General features: G+C 36.8%; 2 protein-coding genes across 3 annotated transcripts; both read left to right on the top strand.

Annotated features, from left to right (window-relative positions):
• Positions 1 to 331: 331 nt before the first annotated feature.
• Positions 332 to 11,550, top strand: tdrkh (tudor and KH domain containing). 2 transcript variants are annotated; one of them, XM_051913974.1, is made up of 15 exons: positions 333 to 513; positions 3,636 to 3,793; positions 3,917 to 4,008; positions 4,830 to 5,022; positions 5,119 to 5,258; positions 5,376 to 5,682; positions 6,262 to 6,428; positions 6,548 to 6,723; positions 6,866 to 6,930; positions 7,016 to 7,167; positions 7,744 to 7,857; positions 7,937 to 7,991; positions 8,600 to 9,550; positions 10,785 to 10,873; positions 11,000 to 11,550. In XM_051913974.1, exons 2-14 carry the CDS (start codon positions 3,667 to 3,669, stop codon positions 10,838 to 10,840), a joined length of 2,595 nt encoding a protein of 864 aa, XP_051769934.1. In that variant the 5' UTR covers positions 333 to 513; positions 3,636 to 3,666; the 3' UTR covers positions 10,841 to 10,873; positions 11,000 to 11,550. The 2 variants fall into 2 exon arrangements, with proteins under 2 accessions (XP_051769935.1, XP_051769934.1); XM_051913975.1 differs by lacking the exon at positions 8,600 to 9,550 and having other exon boundaries at positions 332 to 513.
• A 1,061-nt stretch (positions 11,551 to 12,611) lies between these two features.
• On the top strand, positions 12,612 to 24,757 carry mbtd1 (mbt domain containing 1). Its single transcript, XM_051913968.1, is given in 18 exon segments — positions 12,612 to 12,795; positions 13,849 to 14,050; positions 14,314 to 14,447; positions 14,564 to 14,678; positions 14,807 to 14,889; positions 15,000 to 15,117; positions 15,209 to 15,343; positions 15,471 to 15,559; positions 16,460 to 16,694; positions 16,801 to 16,856; positions 16,937 to 17,041; positions 17,986 to 18,133; positions 18,209 to 18,291; positions 18,429 to 18,650; positions 18,652 to 18,664; positions 19,244 to 19,315; positions 19,806 to 19,973; positions 21,449 to 24,757. Coding segments are annotated over 18 exon segments (2,118 nt in total). The 5' UTR covers positions 12,612 to 12,774; the 3' UTR covers positions 21,568 to 24,757.
• Positions 24,758 to 25,368: the final 611 nt, after the last annotated feature.

The following is a 25,368-nucleotide window of genomic DNA, read 5'->3' as shown; positions in this document are numbered from 1 at the left end:
GTATTTTAGCAAAACATTACTCTTTGTGAGGGCAATATATGAAATTATTTTTAAAAGTCCTTATTATGTTACTAGAGCAACTGGAAAAGTAGTCTGTGATTAAATATTGACTAAAAAATTAGGCTATTTGAATATTGGTCTATAAACCGTGCTTAAACCCTTTCAGAATTTTTACCATATAGTTTTACTTATTTATTATTCCATTTAATAAACATTAATTTACTGGGCTGAAAAAATGATTTTTTATGCCTCAACACTGTGTGTTGCTATAATCGTCCAATAGAGGGCGTTGCCCCAAATAAAGAGGTGCCGCAACATCAGAGGTGGTGATTGGATCTAGTGGTTGACTTGCGGGATGGTAGCCAATCATTGCTAAAAGGTTAACTGTGCGTACTGCGTACTACAGAATGAAGCACGGCAGCGCCGGTGGATCAGCAACACGCTGACGGGTGTCATAAGATCATTTGAAGGACTCGCTACGAGGGTTCCCTCACATTTTGTACCGTTTTAGAGGTAAATATGTCGGGATGTATGTTTTAGTGCTTTTTCTGGTTCTGGTGTTTAGTGCACTAGCCGTTCGGTGAAGATGTCCTGTTGAAAATCCAAACGACCTGCTGTAGGCTATATGTTGCAAAGGCATGATCCTGCCAAACAAACCTTTGTCAGAGATATGATTTTTCAAAACACTTTTATGGCTATGAAACGGATAGGCTGTTGTAAAAGAAATACACCGCACCCCGTGTGATATGACATCCATCACGTGCTAACAGGCGCTGCATTAATAATTGCACACCCATATTCACGTGCATGATGCACAACAGGTCCTGTTTTAATGCTTTTATGTGCAAATATCTGATAACAATGCAAATTACAGCTTCACTGAGCAAAAGAAAACAGTAAAGGTAGATGTAACTGATGCACTGGAATTTATTTTTGCACATGCTAAACCCATATTGAGGTTTGCAGAGGAAAAAAAAGTTAATTGAATCGGACCTACATTCAAATAAAGTCTGGTTTGACCTACATTTATGGGTAGTGGCCCTACTTACCCCCACACAAATCTGAGTTTTACATATTTGCTTATAGATAATCTGATTAACCTATAATTTTTGATAGATATTTCTATTATTTAATATTTTTATTAATTATATATAGATATTAAATCGGTTTAAAATTGTTCTTTTTGGGACCACTTGACCAAAAGTTATATTTATGTATTATAATTACAGTGCAAGAAGCTTCTAAAATGGCATTCTTTAATATGGCTGTCAGCACTTTTTATTATTTATTGTTGTTCTACCACATCTATCTTTGTGAGCATCATTCAGATTTGCATCTTTTCAAATGCACAATATTGCTTTTAAATACCAAGAAAATACATCACATTAGATTACATACAGTGCTATTTTAGTATTATTTATATACTAATATAGTATTTATTAATATTTGAAATAATATCTTTTTGAATATTTTCAATTTTTATTTTAGTTTAAGTTGTAGAAATTCTTTGTGTATTCTGATGTTGTCAAAAGTACCGACCGTGATACCAAGTCGGTACTGAAATGTTAAAAATGTGACTCCTTGAGTGCTGTTGAGCGGACTCATAAACGTCTCTGATTGGCAATTGTGTTCACCTGCTAATGAGATATGTCTGTGATTGGCTACAATGATCAACGCTTCAAAAAAATGTTGTAAATAGACATCACGCTCTTCACCGAGTGCTTACACAGATACACACGGTCTGCTGATAGACGCCTGCTTTCAAACGCTCCCGCTCAAGCTATCAAAACGATTTCAAATTCAAATACTTCCATGTGCTTTCAAACGCTCTCATGCATTGATCATTGTAGCCAATCACAGACGTATCTGATGAGCACTTTAACACAATGGCCAATCAGAGGTATTTACGAATCCGCTCAACAGCGCTCAAAGCGTTACATTTTTTAAATTTCAGTACCGAGTATCGTGGTCACTTTTGACAACACTGGGAATTTTATTATATTTCTATATAGTTTTTAGTAATTTTTACTTAAGTTTTTGTTTGCCATTTAATACTTTAACTTTTTAAAGTTAGTTGCGAAGGTAACATTCTAATTTTTAAGTTTTTCCTCTAATATTTTATTTCAGCTTCATTTCAATGATCTAACAATTTGTTTTAATTTAGTTAACAATCTGCATGCATATAACTGATTTATCTTTTAATTGTAAAAATCATATCATTAATCACTGGATTCTAGAAAAATGGCTTATTTTGAGGGCTTCTCAAACATCAAGATTGGAACTGAATATTCATTTCATTAGAACAAACATTCAATAAATTGTAAATAAATGACTAGCAATGTGCATTTGCTGTCATTTTGAACAAGTATAAAATAAAAAAAGTGGTCTTATAGGTGCATGTGGTTATGGACCCTTTTCACATTTCCCAGGTTCTCAGAAGCCTAAGTCGTCGTAGTTGGGTAAATTTATAGTGGAGAACAGAAACTACAACAAATATAATTTTTCTGTTCCCTTTTGCCTCCCCAAAAATCCATTATAGTGTTTCAATACTTTCCAAAAGAGGTCAAAAATATAGAGAGATGAATTATGTTGGTCAGAAGAGAGAAGGACATCAAATTTACAGTCACTCCCTCAGAAGTTGTATTAGAAACAACTCGCGCAACAGTGTTAAGCAGTTTTCTGTAATTTAATGGCGACACGTCAACACAGTCTTTGAAAAGGGTCCAATAGGGTAATTATTAGGTACCTCAAATGAGGAGCTCCTGTTATGCTGTAAGGAGTCAGGACGAATCATTCAGCTGGTGTTTAATAATATTTCACTCTTTTGCCTGTGCCTCCTGCTGAAGAGAGGCAGAACAGGAGGTTTGAGGGAACAAGATGGACGTGGACGTCCCTAAACCCCGTGTGTTTCTGAACTACAGCCCCACTGCCCTGTTTTCACAGTGAGAATCATACTGCATGGTGTTGCTCCTTGTGTGTGTCTGCGACATCTGTGTGTCGCCCACCGCTTTATGCATCAGTACTGCGCTGAAGCTCGGCTTTGTCCTTCAGCTGATGCAGTTGTTGCAGAAATACCTCATGAAAATGCAAATGATTTGATTTGAGGTTTCATTTGGTTAGGGGGATTTAAATTTTTGCCATTACTACAAGATGGCAAAGTGTGTTGTTGCAGCCATTGCCCAATGCACTGCTTTTGCTGTGTGCTTGAACTTTAAAATCTAATTTATTAAAACAAAGACTGTGTTGTTAAATATGCTGTGTTTGAAAGATCTGATATGTACCAGAAAAGGTTTCCACATGCTTTAATGTCCAAAACCCAATTATAGGGGCATTAAAGTCTCAGTGTTTGTGAAATGTGATCTTTGTTCTCCTTATTGAGCCAATTAGGTAACAAAAATGAGGCTAACTAATCTCATAAATGAGTGCTCAAATAGTAACCTTTGATTGGAGTTCTGCAGATTTTCTTGTTATATTCAAAGTTTTGTTCTAAGTTTGAAATCTTTGCCGTCATCAACAATTCATTCGTGTTGCATGGCGCTACTGAGAAGGCCCATGTAAAGTCATACATGGTGCGGACGGAGTGCGGACTAGTTCATGTCTGTACATGGACCTTACAGCTTGTTCTACATCTCTAGGTGGAGTTTACCGGTTGGTCCGACCCAAGTGATGGCCGCGGTGCAAGATGGACCGTGGAAGAGCCTGAGCTCGGGGAAGAAAGTAGCTTTGGCTGCCGGCCTCTCTGTGGGCGCCACGGTGGGCTACCTTGTTTACCGTCATATTCGAAGCAGCAGTGGTAAGTTGTGAACTCTAGCAAGCTCTGACATCAGTTTTCACTCATTGATGGTCATTGATGTTTGGAATTTTAACAGTGATAATATAGTTTTAATATTGTTAATTCCATCATTTGATTCTGTAGTGCAATGCCAAAGCAAAGAGGAGTCCAGAATATCTGTTCCCCTTAACGTGTACCGATCTATTGCAAGATATCAAAGCGCCTTTCTAGACCTAGTGAGTGTTTATTCTTTCTTTTTTATGTCACTTTTATTTTATTTGATCTGGAACTATACAGGATAAACAATATACTGTTCAAAAGTTTGGGGCATGTGAGACTACTTAATGTTTTTGAAGGAAGTCTCTTATGTTCACCAAGGCTGCATTTAATTTAAAAAATACAGTGATATTGTGAAATATTGTAATAGTGTAAAATAATATGCACTGTATATAAAAAACTCCTGTGACGACAAAGCTGAATTTTCAGCATCATTACTGCAGTCTTCATTGTCACATGATCCTTCAGAATATATTCTAATATGCTGATTTCAAGAAACATTTCTTATTATTATCAATGTTAAACAGTTGTGAAACAGTTTTTTGTGAAAAACATAATACATTGTTTTGGATACTTTAATGAATATGAAGTTGGAAAGAACAGCATTTATTTGAAATAGAACATTATAAATAATGATGTAACATTATAGATGTCTTTGTTACTTTTAGTCAATTTAATGCGTCCTTGCTAAATAAGTATTAATTTTTTAAAAAATCTTACTGACCCCAAACTTTTGAATGATAGTGTATGTGTGTGTGTATATTGTATGCTATGAATATTTGTCTCTGTGATGAATTACTTTTGTTCCTCATTTGTAAGCTGCTTTGGATAAACGTTTCTACTTCAATGAATGTAAATGTTATATTAAGTTCTATAATATTTGTGATTTCCAAGCCTGTAAATGAACAAAATCCTAATTAGTATTTGAAAAACATTGAAAGTACTTGAGTAGATGTTTTATGATTTGTTTTGTGATTCTCTAACTCTCACATTTGTGTAGGTGAATCAGAAGTCTGGTGCCCAGATAAATGTGCTGCCGAACACTGAAGAGCAGAGCATGGTGAATTTTCTGATCCAGGGCTCACCCGAGCAGATTCTGGTGGCACAGTGTGCGCTGGAGAAACTGGCCACCGACTGTGAGGTCATCACTGATGTTATAGACGTGCCTCAGACGGCATTTGGGCGAATTATAGGTTTGTGTACACTGGTGTATCTGTTGTCGTATTTTCAGAGCATTTGTGCTTCGCATCGTTCTGTCAACATGTTGTTCACAATGTTGTTTGCTCCAGGTCGTGGTGGTGAGACCTTAAAGTTCATAAACAGAGTCTCAGGGGCCAGGGTAAACTGCTCCAAAGATCGTGGACATGGCTTAGAGGAGAAGGGCAAGATCACAATTACCGGCACCCGCAAGGAAGTTCAAAGTGCAAAGGTGAGATTTTAGCATACATGTGGTTTAGAAAAATAGCATTCTGCTTTCACATACACAGACTTTATGCACACATGTAGTGAGTGAAACACAGTGTTTGGTTATGGTTTTTCCTCACAGGAGATGATCATGGAGAAGGTCATAGAGAATGAAACTGTACGGAAGCGGATAAGTCAAGCTTCTGCACTGCGTCAGAAAAGGAAACCGCCGGAAATTGAGCAATTTAACAAGGCCCAAGGACCAGAGAATGAATTATTAAAGCTTAATGGAAAAGATTTACCTTCCCCAGTGATTGAGCTTAAACAAGAGGAGCCTGCTACGGTCAACGGCTTTGCAGACGGCAGTGATACTGCTGAAAACTCTCTTAAATCAGAGGAGGAGGAGATTCTCTCTCCAGTATCGCCTTTGGAGATCTCCAAATTTGAAAGTAAGATTAACCAAACCCACTTCCACAAGACCAGTGAATTATTGGAATCACAAAAATATTACAATTCTGTCATCATTTGCTTACATTCATGTCGTTCCAAACCTGTATGAGATTCTATGCAACAGCTCCATTTGTGTTCCACAGAAGAAACCAAGTCATTGGGTGGACCATTTCTTTAAGAACATTTAGAAATTTGCCCACGAAGGGCAATTTTAATCAAAATAAAATGAGAATCTGATTATGGGAATGAGTTTTGATTATGGGATGTTTTTATATATATATATATATATATATCAGTAATATATTTATAATTTATATATTTCTTGCTATATTATTTATAATTTTTTAATTGGATAATTATAATTTTGTCATACTGATATAAAACACTATAATTTTTAGGGAAACTTTGTGTACATTTTAAATTACAATCTTTATCAGAAATTTTTATCAGAAAAATTGCAATTAGACTTTTCCACAAAATTGTTCAGCCCTACCCAGAAATCATATTTTGAGTATTGTGTAAACAGGCCCTTAGACTCCTGTAGAAGATCAAATCACTAATTAGTCTTTTCTTACCAGTTCCTAGTCCAGACCTGAGCTTCCAGCCCGATGAGCATCTGGAGGTGTATGTGTCTGCCTCTGAGAATCCTCAACACTTTTGGATCCAAATCCTGGGGGTCCGATCTCTACAGCTGGATAAACTGACTGCCGAAATGAGCCGTTTCTACAACAGTGATACCTCACAAGTAAGTTTGCTTGACCTCACTTGACTTGGGCTCCATGACCATGATATATTAGTAAATTACTTCTCCTTTATTTTTATTTCTTTTATATTATTAGTGAATAATTACTTCTCTTACCCCAGGAGCACAGAGTGGAGACCATTATTGTTGGAGACATAGTAGCTGCTCCATACAGGGACCATGGCACGTGGAATCGTGCTCGAGTGTTAGGAATTCTGGGCTCTGGCCTGGTGGATTTGTATTATGTGGACTTTGGGGACAATGGGGAACTTCCACGGGAACATTTACGAAGCATGAGGTAAAAGAGAGATGGAGAGTGCAGAATCAGCTGTTATGCTTATGCTTCTTTGGCTCTTGACTTTTATTATTTTCCCATTTCTGAATCAGCACAGAGTGACATTTATACTTATAATGATGGTATATTATTTTGTGGTGTTTAGAAGTGACTTCCTGAGTCTGCCCTTCCAAGCAATTGAGTGCAGCCTAGCAGGGGTTCGTCCTGCAGGTAAAAAGTGATGTTCAGGTGTTTATCAGTGAAATAATAGATGTTCCATCAACAGAATAAAGTAAAAATTATCTTTTGTTTTTAGGAGAGGTTTGGACTGAGGCAGCCCTGGATGACTTCGAACGCATGACATACTGTGCTGAATGGAAACCTTTACTAGCCAAACTGTACAGCTATTCTCATTCTGAGATCTCGTCCTGGCCCAGTGTGAAACTCTATGACAACAGCCAGGGAAAGGTTAGAGGTCAACATCACAGCTCACTTTACTGAATCTGTTTAATGTTAAACAATAAAGGCTGCTCTTAGTATATATTCTGGCACCTCAAACTGGAATATTTTATATTATAGCATATTACATATAAATTATTGCATTTGGCTGAAGCTTTTATCCAAAGCTGCTGAAAGGTATAGATGTTATCAGTTCATGCATTCTCTGGGTATCAACTCATGATCTTGGCGTTGCTAGCGTAGTGCTATACTATAGTAATGTAGTGTGGAACTCCATGTTTTTTTTTTTGTTTGTTTTTTTTGTTTTTTTTAAATAAGATATTTTATTAGTTTTAATTATCAATAATAACACTGTTCTGAAACCTGCTTAATCTTAAACTTAATTCACACATTCATGCACTCTTTAATAGAGTTGCTACCACCTAGCAATGCCGTAGCATCCACTCATCCACCTACAGTCTAGCACCCATCCAAATCACCCTAACAAATACTGACGTTGCGGTGGCGAGATTTACATGGTTGGACATTCATCACTCAGATTATTTGGAGATTAAATTGTAATAGTTTTTGTTTTTAAATCCTCAGGCTGTGGATCTGGGTAAGGAGTTGATTAGTCTTGGTCATGCTGTAAGCTGCGAGGATGAAGGGATTGGGCTGAGGGGAGACTGGGATGAGTCCAGATCATTACAGAAGATGCTGGTAAGATGTATGGATTGTGTTATTCAGTGTATTGCAGGTGGAAGCAGCAATAAGAGAATCTCTGTTTGGATTTTTACAGGATGATATGACTGGAGCGACCTCTGAATTCAGTATGTCCTGCATCAGTTTGTCAGGTACGTTTTCTTTCAGCTTTGGAAGAAGTGGAATTAGACACTTCAGCCTTCCCGTGAAACTTCCTTGTATTCCTCCACATACACTACTGTTTAAAAGTTTGGGGTCAGGTTTTTTTTTTTTTTTTTTTTTTGAGAAAGGAAGTAATACTTCAAATATGCATTAAATTGATCAAAAGTGGCCAATGAGACATTTATAATTTTACAAAAGATTTCTATTTCAAATAAATGCTGTTCTTTTGAACGTTCTGTTCATCAGTGTGTCACGGTTTCCACAAAAATACTGATAATATTAAATGTTTATTGATCATCAAATCAGCATATTAGAATGATTTCTTAAGGATCATGTGACAATGAAGACTGGAATGCTGAAAATTCAGCTTTGCCATCACCGGAATAAATTACATTTATAAATATATTCAATTAGAATTGTAATAATATTTCACAATAGTGTTTTTTGCTGTATTTTTGATCAGATAAATACAGCCTTGGTGAGCATAAGAGACTTCATTCAAAAAAATTCAAAAGGCTTAACTGACCCCAAACTTTTGAACAGTAGTGTATTTCAGTTCAGCAGTGTTTAACCAGTTGTCGGGCTGCCATGTGTGAAGGTTCAGCATATCCGTGGGTAAGCAAGAAGCTGGAATGGTCTTCGTGTCTCACAAGCTCTTTGGAGGTGGAGCGAGCTGACGTGGACCAGAGCCCGTGTTTTGGACTCATGTCTTCCTCTTCCCTGATCCACTCCACTCCATCTCAGAACCTGAGTGATCTAGTCAGCCAAATACTTGAGTCGTCTTCTTCCGCGCTAGACCCTCCAATCCAGTCCAACAACTTAACCCCAGTGTCACCATTACATGTCCTGTCAGTTCAGGAAATCTCGTCCACATCTCCTTCCTGTGTGGAGGCTGTAACATCAGCTCTGGATTCCTTTACTCTTAGTGATGACGTTTTCCTTGGCATGCATTGTTACGGCAAGAAGATGACATCTACTGCGTCAGAAGAGACGGGCTCATCTTGTACAGTGGACAGTTACAGTGAAAATACAGAGAGCAGTAACAGCAGTGATGGCATCAGAGGAGTGTGGTATTACCTTACTTCCTCTAGGGACTCGTCCGAGGCATCTCTCAGCACCACGATGCCTCAGTCGTCCACTGCATCATCTTCGTATTTGACAGAATCTTGTGACGGGACCACTTCTTCCTCTGTCTCTGTGATTGAACTGAGCTCAGATTTATCCAGGAGTGTTGAAGATGCTGAAGTGGCACTCAGTCCAGCTAATCTGACTCATCCACACCCGAATCCAGAGGTTATCGCTCTGAGTGACAGTAGCAGCTGTGGAAGTGACTTAATTAGCACTTCTAAAGAGCATAAACATGAGTCATTTACAGAAGGAAATTTAGATGAACCAAACCTGCTAAAAAGTGATGTGAAATGCCAGACGCAAAACGTGAATGGTGAAAGTGTAACTGGAGGAAGAGGAAGTAAACAAGACCTTCAGGAACCAAAGAACATGGATTTCAGAAGTGAAAAGGGGATCAGTGGTGAAGACAATTCAACAAGAGGTGTAACTTTTATACATAACTTAGTGACACACTGGAGCACGTTGGATCTCTATGGGATGTGACTGGTTTTCAATTAAGGGCTTTAATACACCTTACTACACTGAATATGCCTTGTATGTGACATACAGCACAACTGAGCCTTTATTTACAATGCACATGGGTTTGGGCTTCAATGGGAGAGGTGCATAGCATACTTTTTTAATTAGTGGTGCTTGTTAAGGTGAAGAGTTTTCAGAATCTATACCTCAAAGTATTAAAGGTGCTGTAAGCCAAGGACATCTCTAATTATGCCTTAAGATTCTGGAAACTTTTACCAATTGAAAATAGACTAGCTCCACATTCACATTTAAAAAAAAAAAAAAAAAATTCTGTAGACATTCTTTTTCTAAAATTTCTTTTTACTTTTATTTTTGCTTTTTCTTCCTATTTCTGTCTTGCTTTAAAAAATTTTTTGTTTGTTTTTTTTCTTCATTTTATGAAAGATGGAGTAGTGGGGAAAACATTGAGATGGGAGGAAAAAATATATTCAATGCTTTTGCATTCCCTTGCAAAATGTTTGTGTTTCCCCGAGAAACTTTGCATTCGCTTGCAAAAAACTCAAAAGGTTTGCGAGTGAATTCAAAACATTTGTCAGAGAATGCAAAAGCATTGACAATTTTTCCTCCCATCTCATTTTTTTCATCACCATGTCCTTTTAGGGAAATTGCCCAATCCTGTGCCTGTTGATCTAACTTCCTGCAAAGTTCAGCTTTAACCCTGATCAAACACAACTGAACCAGCTAATTAAGATCTTCAGGAGCACTTGATAATTAGTCAGATGTGTTGGATCAGGGTTGGATCTGAACTCTGAAGGGAACAGGATTGGGCACCCCTGCTTTAGGGGCTCCATAGTACTTCAACTCATTTTATTTCACCTAGTTGACAAGGCAACATTTCTTCATCAAAAATGTGTATATTAGCTTTTTTTTTTTTTTTTTAATAGTTTTAGTTAACAATTACAACATTATTAGCAGCAGTAGCCTTCCATGAATTCCCTTTCATCTCAATGGCAGTTATAATGTAAAAGCTATTTTTTGCCCATTACAAATCAATGCTTCTAGCACCTTTACATTTCGTAGTTGTATTGTTTTGTGTCTTTTCTCTGATTTATATTAAAGTTTTGTCCTGTTTAATGTGTGTTGGTTTTTTTTTTTTTTTTTTTTTTTTTTTTTTTTCCTCCCTGTTCATCTTTCAGAAGTTGCCTCAATTTCTGGAAGTGTGGATGACACTATTGATGAGGAATTCAACTGACAAAAGACCAAAGAAATGTATGCCTTGATATTGGTAAGCAAAAACCACTATAATCTCATATAATTAGTTTGGATGCTCCTGTGTATAATAATCCATTTAAGGCCAGCTGATTGTGCTAATGCTGTCACTCTGCCTGTGTCCTCCTCTCCTCCTCCCCAGAGACCAGTCGTTATCTTCATTTAGCATTCAGCACATGCTTCCCGTCTCTGAGAAAGAGCCTTACTTGACTACGCCACCTGACTGTATTTACTGCATAAGTTCTCTCATATAAGGAATGGTTTTCAGTGTTCATATCTTGTCTAAACTTTTCAGGACATCTTGTAGGCATTTGATTTTTTTTTTTTTTTTTTTTTTTTTTTTTAAATGGTTTACACTTGTTCTCATTGTGTTCATCTCATTTACATATAAAATGTTGCATATTTATTTTGGTCTGAAGAACAGATAATAGACAGTTGAAGAGCAGAGCTCAGGGAACTCATGTTTGAGTCAGAAACCTCAGTATTGTTGCAGTGTGTAGCACCAAGGTTCCTTTGGTTTGTTTTTTTTCAGTGATAAGATGGTTCTGCTTTTGTTGATGGATCATTTTTGGTTTTTGTACAGTTTCTCATTTTCTGTGTCAAAACTATTTATGTTGTGAATTGAGTTTTATTACATTGAATGCTATGGTATATATGTGTATACAATCAAATAAAGTCTATTATTATACCCCATATTAATTTGAATAGCTTTTTTGTGTAAGTTGAGTGAACATGGTCCTTTTGTATTTGGATTATTGTACTGCAGAAAATGCTTGGGGGGGAATTGGATCTGATGCAATAGATGCACACTGTGTATTAGGTAATTGTAGAATTACCTAAAATATGTAATTAAATTATGTGATTAAAAAACAGGAGCTAATGACAATGGCTGAAAACGTGGTAATGGAAATAGATAATATAGCTTCCATTATATGTACAGATAGCATAGACTAAGCAATACAATTGTAAGAAACGGCAAATAATTCAACAAAATATTTAACACCTTCCTAACCCATAAATAATAAGGCAGTCAACTTAATATACAAGATTACTGATTGAAATTCTTTGAAGGAGCTGTAAGTACTGACTTTTTAGCATGTACGTCATGTTCAAAATGTTCATGTTGCTTTTGTGTATAATACAAAAATTTTAATGTTATGAGGTTAAAAGTTGGTTTAATCAAAAATAGTAAAAAATTATGTATGTGAGGCTGTGCATCAACAGAGGATTACTGTAAGATGGTTGTAAATGTTTGTAACTCATATTTGAATGTTTTTTGTTTGTTTGTTTGTTTTTTCAACAAACGATCAGTGAAAGAATATGCATTACCTCAGAAAATGTTGATTGTCTACCTCAAAATGTAAAACTAAATTTTATTTGAATATAATTTATTGAATTTTTGGCTTCAGGGGTCCAGACTCCGATACCTGTAGGATCTGTAGTAAGGCTACAGCGCACACGCCTCATTGAACTGCTCGCATAGCACTATCCCCATCTACTGAGCTGGCCACACATCTAGACATTTATCACCCCATCCATTATTTCATCCTGTCATATTCTATTACCATGACGTTATGACCGTAGACATATTATATTTTATAGTTATAGTCAATAAATCTGCTATGGCAACACAAAGTCCGTATTTATTTGATCTGTAATTATTTACCCTCACTAAAACATTTCCTATTACCTTATATGGTGTAAAAGTGCTTAACAGGTTAACCGTTATTGGCTAATATCCACGTCAATCATTGTAGATCCACGCGCACGCGCACTCGAGCCATGACAATTGTTGATAATCAACTGGAGTTATTTTTTGCTTTAGAGTAAAATAATTTCAAGCCAGGCCCTTTCCCTCCGGGGGGCTCTCGGACCATACCACAACGAACTTAAGATACCGACTTGTATGAAGGGCTAATGGAAAACCCAAGGGATATGGTAAGAAAGAGTTTATTTGAGCCCGCTTCCTTGATTTAGCGCAGTTAGCGGTTAGCAGTGTTAGCCGTCCTCTTTGTTTTGGTTGTCAGAAACAGATCCTGCTAGTCACACAAACTACAGCATTTACCTTATTCAAATAACTCGTAATACTTTATATGCTATGTAATCGCTCATTCAAACCAGCTGTCTCACTAAATGGTGCAAAAACAGCTGGTTATGTTTGTGTTTTGTGCAGCTGAAATATACCCGCAGGCCCATGAATGTGTGTATGTTTGTGTTTATGATCGTATATCATAACATAGTTAGTAGACAGTTTTTATGGGGATCATAACTGCGTTAAGGACGTTTTCATAAAACATTCTGTTTTATGTAGGCAGCTCACTAGGTTTTGTGGCACAGCATATGTGTATGTTTGCTTGTGTAATGACCTAAATATAATTTAAAGGTGGGTTATGAGAATATTAAATGTGTAGATTTTGGTGAAATGGTATTTTAGCAGGTGTGTTTAGCAGTTATATTATATCAGATGAAGAAAAAATCTGAAATTATTCATTTTGAATTCAGGTCACAGTGGTTTGGACAAATCCTTATCTGATGCATCAGTCTAGTACTTCAATATTGAAAAATATAAATATGTAGATCCTGAAATTACAGCAGATATCATTGAAAATATGAAATGAGATTCTTTTGCTTTGGCTATCTCCTTTCTTGAAATTCCCTGTGGGGATATTGGGTGCTGATGATATTGACCCTTTGTTCATGGTATTTGCTTTTTTGTGACCCCTGAGAACCTTCAGTTTTATTCATGTGATTTGCTCTGCTTCCTAATTCCCTGCTCATTAAAGCGTTGATGAACTATTATAAAGATTATGGTTATCACCGACTGTAATATTAATCATGCTGTATAATGTCAAATGTAATTATTTAAGTATTATGGCTGTATAAGTGAGCTTTAATCCTTGTCTTTCATTGCCCTTTCTTTAATTTGTCCATCGCTCTTTTCTTCTCTATTTTCTCCACATTTTTGCTCTCTTCTCGCCTCATCACACGTAGGCTGAGCACACTCCGCGCTCAGAGCGGAAGAGGAGAGATTCGTTCGGGATGTTTGACGGGTATGACAGCTGCAGTGAAGACAGCAGTAGCAGCTCCAGCTCAGAGGACAGTGAGGATGAAGTCCCCAGCATCCCCGCCAGCCTGCCTATCATCAAAAACAACGGCCAGGTCTACACCTATCCTGATGGAAAAGCTGGAATGGGTTAGTCATGTCCATATGTAGCGGGGTCCTTGTGAGAACTTAAAAAATAGTTTTTATTTTTCATTGAAACCTGGAAATAAAAAGAAAGTAGTATATATTTCACTCAGTTTAAAATTTGTCCATGGTTACAATATCATTTCTGATGAAAAATTGTATTTATTATCCCATTTACCCCTACCTAACAACAACCATCTTTATGGTTTGCTTTTTGTCTAGGATAAATATGTTAAATTGTGTGATTGATTGTTTTTTTTCCCATGCAGCAACCTGTGAGATGTGTGGTATGGTTGGTGTACGAGATGCTTTCTACTCTAAAACAAAGAGATTCTGCAGTGTATCCTGCTCCAGAAGCTATTCCTCCAATTCTAAAAAGGCCAGTATACTGGCAAGACTTCAGGTAACTACTCATGGACTTAAGAAGCACTCCAAATCAAATTACTACCTCTGTTGTTGTTTATTTCTTCCTCTTTCCATAACTTTGACATATTGTATTTGTTCTTTTATCCTATCAAGGGTAAACCACCAACAAAAAAGGCTAAAGTCTTACAAAAACAGCCATTAATGGCAAAGTTGGCAGCTTACGCACAGTATCAAGCAAATCAACAGAACCAAGCTAAATCAAAATCAGGTAAATGGCTGTTCAACTAAGTTTAAAGTTTCATTGTGTAATTGTCTGCCTAATTGATTAAAAAAAATAACAATCGCAATATTTAATCACAGCTTTTTTTTTCTTCTTTTTTTTTTTTTCTCATGAAGTGGTTCCTGTTGAAGGCTTTGACTGGGGCCGGTACATTTGTAGCAATAATCTAGTTGGGGCACCAGTCAGCTGTTTCAAACATGTGAGTATAGGCAGAGAATTATTATCATAATTGTTTTTCTTATAATCTTTTGGCTTGTATATATAATTTTTTTTTATAAATACTCTGCTTGTGACTTGACAACTCTCCAGGTGCCCATGGGTATGTGCTGGGGTGACATAGCAGAGGGGGTGAGGGTGGAGGTCCTCAATTCTGACACAAACCTCTCCACAAAAGTTTACTGGGTAGCAGGGATTGTCAAACTGGCAGGTAATGTTGTAGTTTAATAACTGCCAACTCTTTTGCTTTTAAGAATGTTTGATGTATTATAATTAAATGATTTATTTTAACAACTTCTCAGGTTTTAAAGCTCTTCTGCGCTATGAGGGTTTTGATAATGACTCAAGCAGAGACTTCTGGTGTAATCTGTGTATCCCAGAAGTCCACCCTGTTGGATGGTGTGCCTCTAGTGGAAAGCCACTGGTGCCTCCTAAATGTATGTAAAACATTAAGCTATTCAAAACTACGTAGTTAGCTGTTTTTTGATGTTAAAATAGTGTGAACTTGCCATTGCTGAATAGGAGTAATTATAAATTTTTAAAAATATATTTTCAACTTCATAGCCATCCAGCATAAGTATTCTAACTGGAAAGCGTTTCTTGTGAAACGACTCACTGGAGCCAAAACTCTTCCACCGGATTTTGCCACAAAGGTAAGACTGTATCCCAGCAGTGACTATAAAGCATAGAGAGACTCTGGAAAAACCTGTAGATCAAGATCTTCCTGCTATGATGAGAAAATACACCAGGAAATAGTCACAAAACGGATTAACATGTGGTAAAGGTGTCAGACTGCCTTACTGTAATAAAAGAAGCAGACCTCACTGACCACGTTTACATACACATCGTTTGTCATTGAGATAAGCGTGCAATAAATAGAGCGTATCTATTTCTTGTCAACTTTGTGAAAAAAGGTCTTTTTTGTTTTGTTTCTTCTATTTCTTCTATTGTTTGACTTTTTGCAAGTAGCACCCATAATTAATTTTATTTGGACACATGCAGGTATATAATGAATTTTCCATTACAATTTCTTTATTTGAAAGAAATTAATACTTTTATTCAGCAAGGGTGCATTAAGTTGATCAAAAAGCGACAGTAAAGACATTTATAATGCTACCAAGGATTTTAAATAAATGCTGTTCTTTTAAATTTTCTATTGAAAGTAAAATTTTATCACAGTTTCTACAAAAATAATAGGCAGCACAACTAGTTTCAACATTGATGATAATAATAAATGTTTTTTGAGCAGCAAATCAGCATATTAGAATGATTTCTGAAGGATCATGTTACACTGAAGACTGGAGTAATGATGCTGAAAATTCAGCTTTGCCATCACAGGAATGAATTACATTTTAAAATATATTAAAAGGAAAGCTTGTAAATTGTAACAGTATTTCACAAAATTACGGGGTTTTTTTTTATCAAAGTAATGCAGCCTTGGTGAGCATAAGAGTCTTCTTTCAAAAACATTTAAAAAATCTTACGAACCCCAACTTTTGAACAGTGGTGTACTAGTCTCATTTAAACTGTTTGTTTAAATGTTTAACTTGAAGGTTCATGAGAACATGCAGTACCCATTTAAGAAACTGATGCGTGTGGAAGTTGTGGATAAGACCCACCTGTGTCGTACTCGCGTGGCCTTGGTGGAACAGGTGATCGGCGGGCGTCTACGTCTGGTGTATGAGGAGAGCCAGGACGGCACTGACGACTTCTGGTGTCACATGTTCAGCCCACTCATCCACTCCATTGGCTGGTCACGAAGCATTGGGCATCGCTTTAAAAGATCCGGTCAGTGTGGGAGTCTGAATGGTTTTGAACTTGTCAAAGTTTATTCAGCAAACATAACCTTGTTGTGGCTTATGGATCTAAACGTCTCTAATGTTGCCCTCTGCAGAGGTGATGAAGAAAATGGAGGGTCAGATGGATGCTCCCTCACAGTTGTTTCTTAAGGTACATTAATAATTGTTTTTTTTAATTCCACGGTGTGTTGGCAGTCACCTGCTCATGCGTGTCATCTTTTAAACCCACAGGTTAAGGACGTGGATCAGAGTGGGGAATGGTTTAAAGATGGAATGAAGTTGGAGGCAATAGACCCTCTAAATCTCTCTGCTATATGTGTTGCTACTGTAAGAAAGGTAAAGTTTTGCCATTTTTCTCTGATTGGGTGCGTTTACATGCACATTCTTAACCCGATTGTGCTTAATAAGCCGACAATGCACGTGGTCATGTAAACGCGTTTACCCTTTTTCCTTTATCGGAGTAAGGTCATAAATGGCCTAGGCATAAACCGATTACCACAGCTAGATTTTTGCCCCTTACACTGATTTCGCCCAGCATGTAAACACATTAACCTGCTTTCTGTCCTTTTATTCAAGTGCGCATGTGTGAAATGTGACAGGAACGCGTCCTTACTGCGGATTTAAGCGCATCCAGACAGAGTAAACGTTTACTCTGGAAATATATCGCAAACTCAGACTCTTTCTTGACCCAAAGAATTATGAAAATGTGTTCTCATCTCATGCAGAATAAGTAGAAGTGGTACAGTCAAAATGCTGCAAGATGCAACTGCATGAGAGGATAATATATGAGCCGTAAGTTTCCCACTGACACGTTGCAATGCTATTCTTTTTGGTTTTTAATGCTTTATATAACATCACAACCGACATAAATTAAATACTCTGAGTTAGATACGCAAATTAAGTTTTGACGTCACTACCGGGAAATAACCTGATTTATTAATAAAGTCATGTAAACGCAGTTTAATTGCGTCGTCAGGTTATTGGTTTGCATGTAAACCCGGACAACAGATTATTTCAATAAACTGATTTTTGTGAGTTATCGGCATACAGGTGTGCATGTAAACACGCTCAGTGATGTAAATGTTGATATTTAGAACTGCAGTGTTATGGGGTTTTTTTTGTCCAAGCACATAAAAATGCATGAGGTAGTGATTTGTAATTCAGACTTCGTGTCTTCGCACGGGTAGATAAAAAAAAAAAAAAAAATAGAATGGAAATGATGAAATACAGGTATTTCAAGTATTTTAAACTTTTGAATTGATCATGTAACCTTCTCTCAGGTGTTGGCAGACGGGTACCTAATGATCGGGATTGATGGTTCTGAGGCTGCTGATGGGTCAGACTGGTTCTGCTACCACTCAACCTCTCCCTCCATCTTCCCAGTCGGCTTCTGTGAAATCAACAACATTGAGCTCACACCCCCAAGAGGTGCGTTTCCTCTCTCTTTCTGCAGAGTGATCTGATCTGACATAATCACTGAATGATTCTGAAACTGCTCCACAGGGTACACCAAACTCCCTTTTAAATGGTTTGACTACCTCAGAGAAACGGGTTCAATTGCAGCCCCTGTGAAGCTCTTTAACAAAGTAAGTTTTCATGCGTAGACTGGGGGGGATAATATTTTTTTGTTTTAATTTTGTTTGTTTCAAATAATGCATTGTGTTTTGTCTTGAATTATGCATTGTGGTGCATGCCATTGAATCATGCCCTCTCTTGCTCTCAGGATGTACCGAATCACGGTTTCCGTACAGGGATGAAGCTGGAGGCAGTGGATCTGATGGAGCCACGTCTGGTGTGTGTCGCCACAGTGACCAGGATTGTACACAGACTCCTGCGTATTCATTTTGATGGCTGGGAGGATGAGTACGATCAGTGGGTGGACTGTGAGTCTCCAGATCTCTACCCTGTAGGCTGGTGCCAACTGACTGGCTATCAGCTGCAGCCGCCCTGCCGCACAGAGTGAGTGAACACTCCAGAACATTCTGATTCTAGAAGGTTCAAATTGTTTCTTAGCAACACTCTATTCTCACATCAATAGTTTTTTATAGATTAGTTCCTTCTACACTTTTTAAAATGGTCTTTTTAGTTTTTTTTTTTTTTTTTTTTTTTTTTTTTTTAATTTAGTTTAACAAGACCATTTTCAACTCCTTATCTGACCCTAAGATTTAAACTTTATTGAAAATGTGAATGGCCTCTATATGATTGGCTGACCTCTGTATATCAGCATAGTTCACATCAGGATGATAAAGTTGCTGAATACTGAGTAGACATAGACATTGACATGAAAACATTTTCTGAATGAGCAATTTTTGTAGCTTTATGCTGTGTCTGCGTATTATTATTATTATTATTATTATTATTATTATTATTATTATTAAAATATATATATATATATATATATTTTTTTTTTTTTTTTTTTTTTAAATTCGGAGCAAATAAAAATCTGCTGCTTTCATTTTTGGCTGTATTTCTAATCTATTTGTATGATGTTTTAATGATTGGCTGCATAGAATAACAGCTTGTCCCTTGTGTCCTCAGCCACAAGAGAAGCACCACCAAATGTCTCAAAACAGAAAAAGAAGACGGCACAGTATAAAGGACAAAAGAAAAGTGAGTACAGTCTCCTTCAATCTTCCCATCTTCTCTCTCTCCTCTCACCGAACACTGATTTTGGGTGCAAAATTGGTCCAGGAGCTGTTTCCACTGGTTTTTCTCTGGCTTGGGTCTGGTCTGGTTCTGCTTGATAGTCAGTGGCAGTTGTCATGATTCAGTGGGGTCATGGATAATTACAGACAACTGTAGCCATCATCTTCATACCCGGGTGAGACAGAGTGGCACACTTCCTCAGGGTGAGAGAATCTGAGCAAATGTTTGGGAGAGGTCAGGTTTGCAGTCATGATGTTGGGTTCCACATTCTCAGGGCTTCAGTTTCTCAATCACAATCACCCTTCTGTCATGTAGAAATCAAATTAAGGTTCAGAACTGAGTTGAAATTTGGGCTCAGCTGGAGGATGGCCTGCAGTATTGTGGAGTTGAGCTCGGTAGCCTGGGTAACACTAACCCAGTAACTTCGGTAACCACAGTCTGGCTTGGTGTTTAGAGAGGAAGATTCCAGTTGGGAGGAGGCCGATCGGTTTGGGTGGGCCTCTGAGGAGGAGGAGCTTCTCGGGTGATGAAGAGCAGACTCCGCCCCATTACCTGTCCCACTTCTCTGGGTCCGGGCGACCTCCCACCTCAGGTGTAGAGCATGATCGCTCTCTCAACTCAGGTAACTCAATTCTCCATCACTCAGGGAGAGGGGGCCACTGAGCTCATTCCTGTAGAACTTTTCAGGTTGGCCGTCGTGAAGAGTTGCACGTCATCAGGTGACTGCGTAATTTGTGCCGCATACACCATTAACAACAGTTGCATGATAAAGAAGGGTAGTTTGACTCAGAAGAAGTGTGTGCGTGGTCAGTTTCATTCCCACACCTGACTCATTGTTTTTTTGTTTTTTGTTTTTTTTTTTACTTAAGGATGGTGTGAATTAATATCTTTTGGATTTTAAAGAAATAGCTCACCAAAAATTACAATTCTGTCTTTGACTCACCCTCATGTTGTTTCCAACCTGTATTACTTTATTTGGAATGCAAAAGGAGTTTTTTTTTATTTTTTTAATAAATATAATATAGAATATAATTTAGAATATCTTACCTACTTTTTTCCATTAAACACAATAAAATGGGACCGGGTGTGTCAAGCTTCAAAATGACCATTTAAAAGAAATCCTCCATTAAATTAACATGATCATAAGAGTAGTTCATATGTCTCATTATGAGTCTTTTTATTTATTCAATTTACTAGAAAAGCACATACATGATGAAGAGCCATTATTTTTTACAATAAAACAAGAACATTAGTATTAATATGAATTGAACAGAATTCACAGAATTGTTACCATATATGTATGCCATCAATCCTGGAAACAAAATTCCTTAGTTTTCCAAATGTTTAAAGAAAAATAAAGTCTTTCTATCTCACACACACACACACACACACACACACACACACACACACACACACACACACACACACACACACACACACACACACACACACACACACACAGAGGTGGCTCTGGCTTTAACTATTTTCTAAGTCTTTTAAAGCCATTTGTGTGGGACAGACTAAAATCTTAGTTAATTATGCCAATTGTCATCTAATAGTGCCATAATAAATGTAAGAACTACAGGGGAGGATTTTAAGTGAATAGTAGAATGTAGTCTCCTTGACAGCACCTGACTCCTTTCACCTTCATTATAAGGAAAAATTCTCCTTTTGTGTTCCACGGAAAAAAGAAAATTGTACGGGATGACATGAGAGTTGGTTTAATTTTTGAGTGAACTGTCCCTTTAAATATTGCAGGTAAGTTTATTAGCCTACTAAAATACTTAAACCTTGTGTATCTCTGCCTGGTTGATTTCATTATGTGAATGCTGCAACATGCTTCTGGCAACTAAAATTGAAAAGATTTGTTTCTTTTGGTTATTGCAAAGGTTGAGTTGTTTTTTGTTTTTCTTTTAAGCGTAGTGTTACTTCTCCTTTCCACCCTCTCTTCTTATATCGGAGTGTAAGGTATTAGTCTTCAGGTGTCTTTCACAGCCGATTTTTCCATCCTCTGTGTTGCATTGAGTTGTTTTCTCTCACCGGTGTGTTTCATTTTATGAACTGTTATTCTTGTGTCTCGTTGTTGTTGTTTCCCAGAGGCCTCGCTGCAGTTAAAAGAAGAGACTCCCGAGATCGATGAGTTCACCTTCTCGCAGGGCATCTCAGACCAGGAGAGCAACGGCTCCGGCAGTTACTACATCCGACAGGAGCCCTGAGCAGCATCAGCCATCACAGAGTCTCACCTCACTGCCAACAGCACTGGAAAAATCCCACTCTGAGCGATGCACACGAGGCCTGGAAGAAAAGAACAGTGACTTTCTCTCACACCAGGTCTCTCTCTTTTCATTTTTTGTTCCTTTTCAGGTTTGAACAGCTTGAAGAAAGGACTTCTCAGTCTTTGATCCTAGAGAGAAGGGTGTGTATAAATGGTGGATTTTGTTTGAATTGGGGATACTGTTGTTTGTCCTGATGTTTTGTTTAAACAGTTTGCCCGATGGACTTTTTCTCCTCAGTGTTCATTGTACTTGAAGTTTTCTTCCCTTTTTTTTCTGTCTTTATTTCCCCTTTTTGGTGAAAAGAAAAAAAAAGTTTTTTTGGGAGGGGAGGGGAGGGGAGGGGAGGGGGGGGGGTAAGATTTCAGTACCTTGTGTGTTTCTTGCGCTGTTTCATTTGTTTTGGGTGGGTGTGCATTTGGTAAGAGTAGTAAAAATCTATATTGAGACAGTATATTCATATATGTATGACATTCATATTAAACACACATATATAAATATTTAAACGTATACATATAGTAGTTGATTGAGGGATGATGGTATTGAAATCAAACCTTACTGGTATGAAGAGTAGACTAATGGAAAACACTCACAATTTGCACTACAGGGATTTTAAAAAAAAAAGAAAAAAAGATGCATTGGCCTGTAAAACGATAGTAAAAACCTGCAGCTTTATTGTATTATGTGATTATACTATAATTATAGAAGTGGGATGTGCTCAAGTCAAAGTGAAGATTATGATATGCAAAAAAAAAAAAAAAAAAATGAAGTTATTATTCGACATTTGACGCCAATGTTTATGGATATGTTTTTGATTTCGTTCTCAAGAGCCATTTTTATACGGGAGGTCGAGGTATTTTTTGAGCCGTAGAATAAAACGTAAGCAATCACTGCTACCTGAACACTACCTTAATGTCATCTTTGATGTTGACGGCACAACAGAGGATTCTTCTGGAAGACTTTTGCGAGTCACTGAACAATACAGCGCCAGCCTCTCTGCTCGTACATCAGCAAGGAATCGCATCACATCCCATGCATTTTCCATAACTCACAGCATTCATTCCAGAATATAAACATTTTTACTACCTCTAAAAGAAAGTGTGATTTTGAAATACACAGGATGAAGATTCATGTGGTTCTTCAGCCTCGCTAAGGTTGCAATAGGGTAGTTTTCATGCTCCATTTAAAAGGGTATATTCATTATATTTTATGCAAAAGGCAAATATCCACACTTGGACACATGGCTTATTTCACTTTAAAAGTCTACACATCATTTATATTTGTATCATAGCATGTTATTGACAGAGTTCTTGAAATAGAAAAGAATGTTATGCAATAATAATGTCCGTGTTGTTTTATGATGTCTTACTCTGAAAACAAAAATTACAGCTCATAAATATATAAACTAGATACATTCTATAGACTTAAAATGAAATATTCTTACAATATATTGCAAAACTGTGACAATTTTCTAAGAGCTAGACTTGAGCTTTCCCTGTTACAGATCATTCTGAGTGTAAATAACCTTTATAACATCCTATAGAATCAACCGATATTACATTTGCATAGTGGTTTATCTTAGTATAACTGTAAGCTCTATTCAATACCAGTAAGGTTGTTGGTGAACTCTCAGGAAATGTATCTCATTGACTTCTGCTTTATTTGAAGGTTTGTGGCTAAGCGCTTCTAAGATCATCCAATTCGACTTACGGAACCACCATTTTGTTCGTTTGCGATTATTTTAAGCTCCTGAAAAATGTGACCACGTCATTGTTTTTCTTTGGTTCATCTTTGCTTGCATTCATCAAATGCTGACTATATAGTCACCCACATGTTGTAGTTAGATCCATGTTAAATTATGGTTCATTGTAAAAAGATCCAATGTATTTTTTTTTTTAACAGCTGTTGTTTTTCTCTTTTGTAATGTACTTTTCTTCCTTCATAAGTTTTAGCAGATGTTTGTATTGAATCATTACGAATTGGTTGATTTTTGTTTTTTATTGTTACTTTTTTGGGGTTTCTTCAGTAGCTGTTGTGTTGTATGCATGTCTAGTTTTACAAATGTAAGGCACTGTCATGTATTTAATTTGTAAATGTCAAACTGGGACTTTGTGGCCACATTTTATATCAGCTGCAGCAAACCACATCAATGTTGTCATGTTCATACATGATCATTTTTTTTTTTTTTTTTTTAATTTTTTCCAATGTAATTTTTTTCCCTCATAAACCCCATCCATTGCATCAGGATTTAGGTACACACTGGTTATGATCATACATGTCAGCTAAATTTAATCTTTTTTTATTTTTTTTATAAATATAAGACCAAAATTTCAATCATTTTTGCAATTAAAATATGACTGTTGAGGCAAATTTAGCTGCTACCCTCAAATGAATTTAAATCCAAACGCACAACTTCACCTTTAAGTAAACACTCTCTCGTCAGCAGAATTGATGCCTTATCCTCTGTGTTGTGTTTTTCCACATAAGTAAATCTATTGAGTCAAAAATAGAGAAGCAGAATACGAAATATAAAGAAAAATATGTTGTTCAGTAGAGTGATTATCAGTGCATGCAGCAATGTGAGAATCTTATGAGGGCCAGTGTTGTTCTGGTCTCGATACTAACACGGGTTTTTGTGATGTTCCCTCTGTCCTCAGTAATCACATCATGGTGCTATATATATATATTTGATAACTCATTCATTAGGTCTATTAAAGGAGAATTAAGTCTGTAATTATAAGTTGGAGAGCTGGCGATTATAACTTCAGATCTGTATTTTGGATACAAGTAGCCGAAATCCTTTGTTATAACGATGAAAAAAAAAAAACTAACATTAACCCTCATAGTACATAGGAGGTGAGGGTGGTGGGTTTGTAACTTTTTTGATAGAGTCTGTATTTGGTCTTTGCTTTATTTCTAATGATGATGATGATGATGTGTGCTGTGATATAGGGTTTGATAGCTTATATGTATATAGTTCAACTGTGGGGGGGAAAGCTTTTGTTGGTCAAATTTTATGTTAATTTGTTTACAAGCATTTCGAACTGTTTCCGCATGGCTGTGAAAATGTATCTGTTGAATTTGAAAAAAAAAGACATTTTTACACTGAATTAAAAAGGATACTAAACATTTATCTGTTGCATTCTTTTGGTTCTTGGTACTTAAAGGGATAGTTCACCCAAAAAATGAAAATTCTGTCATTTACTCGCCTTCAGGTTGTTCCAAACCTGTACAAATTTCTTTGTTCTGCTGAACAACAAAGGAAGATATTTTGAAGAATGTGGGAAACTGAACTGTTTTGGGGCACCATTGACTTCCATAGCAGAAAATAAAAAATACTATGGAAGTCAATGGTGCCCCAAAGCATCCTAGTTACAAACTTTCTTCATTTGTGTTCAACAGACCAAAGAAATTTATACAGGTTTGGAACAACTTGAGGGTGAGTAAATGACTCAGAATTTTCATTTTTGGGTGAACTATCCCTTTAAAGGGATAATTCACCTAAAGATAGAATATTCTATCATTTACTCATCATGGTGTTGCTCTAAACCCATAAGTCTTCTGTTCATATTTGTAACACAAATGAAGATTTTTAATATTCTCTCATTTTATTCTATCCATTGAACATCCACAAAACCAAAAATTTCCCATTTAAAAAAATAAGTAAAAGACTTTGTAAAAGAAATTCATATGCATTGAGCAGTTTAATCTCTTTTTGAAGCTTGAAAGTTTAAACTCAATTTA

The sequence above is a fragment of the Ctenopharyngodon idella genome, chromosome 12 (genome assembly GCF_019924925.1).
Source record: "Ctenopharyngodon idella isolate HZGC_01 chromosome 12, HZGC01, whole genome shotgun sequence".
Classification (NCBI taxonomy): domain Eukaryota; kingdom Metazoa; phylum Chordata; class Actinopteri; order Cypriniformes; family Xenocyprididae; genus Ctenopharyngodon; species Ctenopharyngodon idella.
Note: the sequence above shows the minus strand (reverse complement) of the source record. Positions and strands in the feature narration are given on the sequence as shown.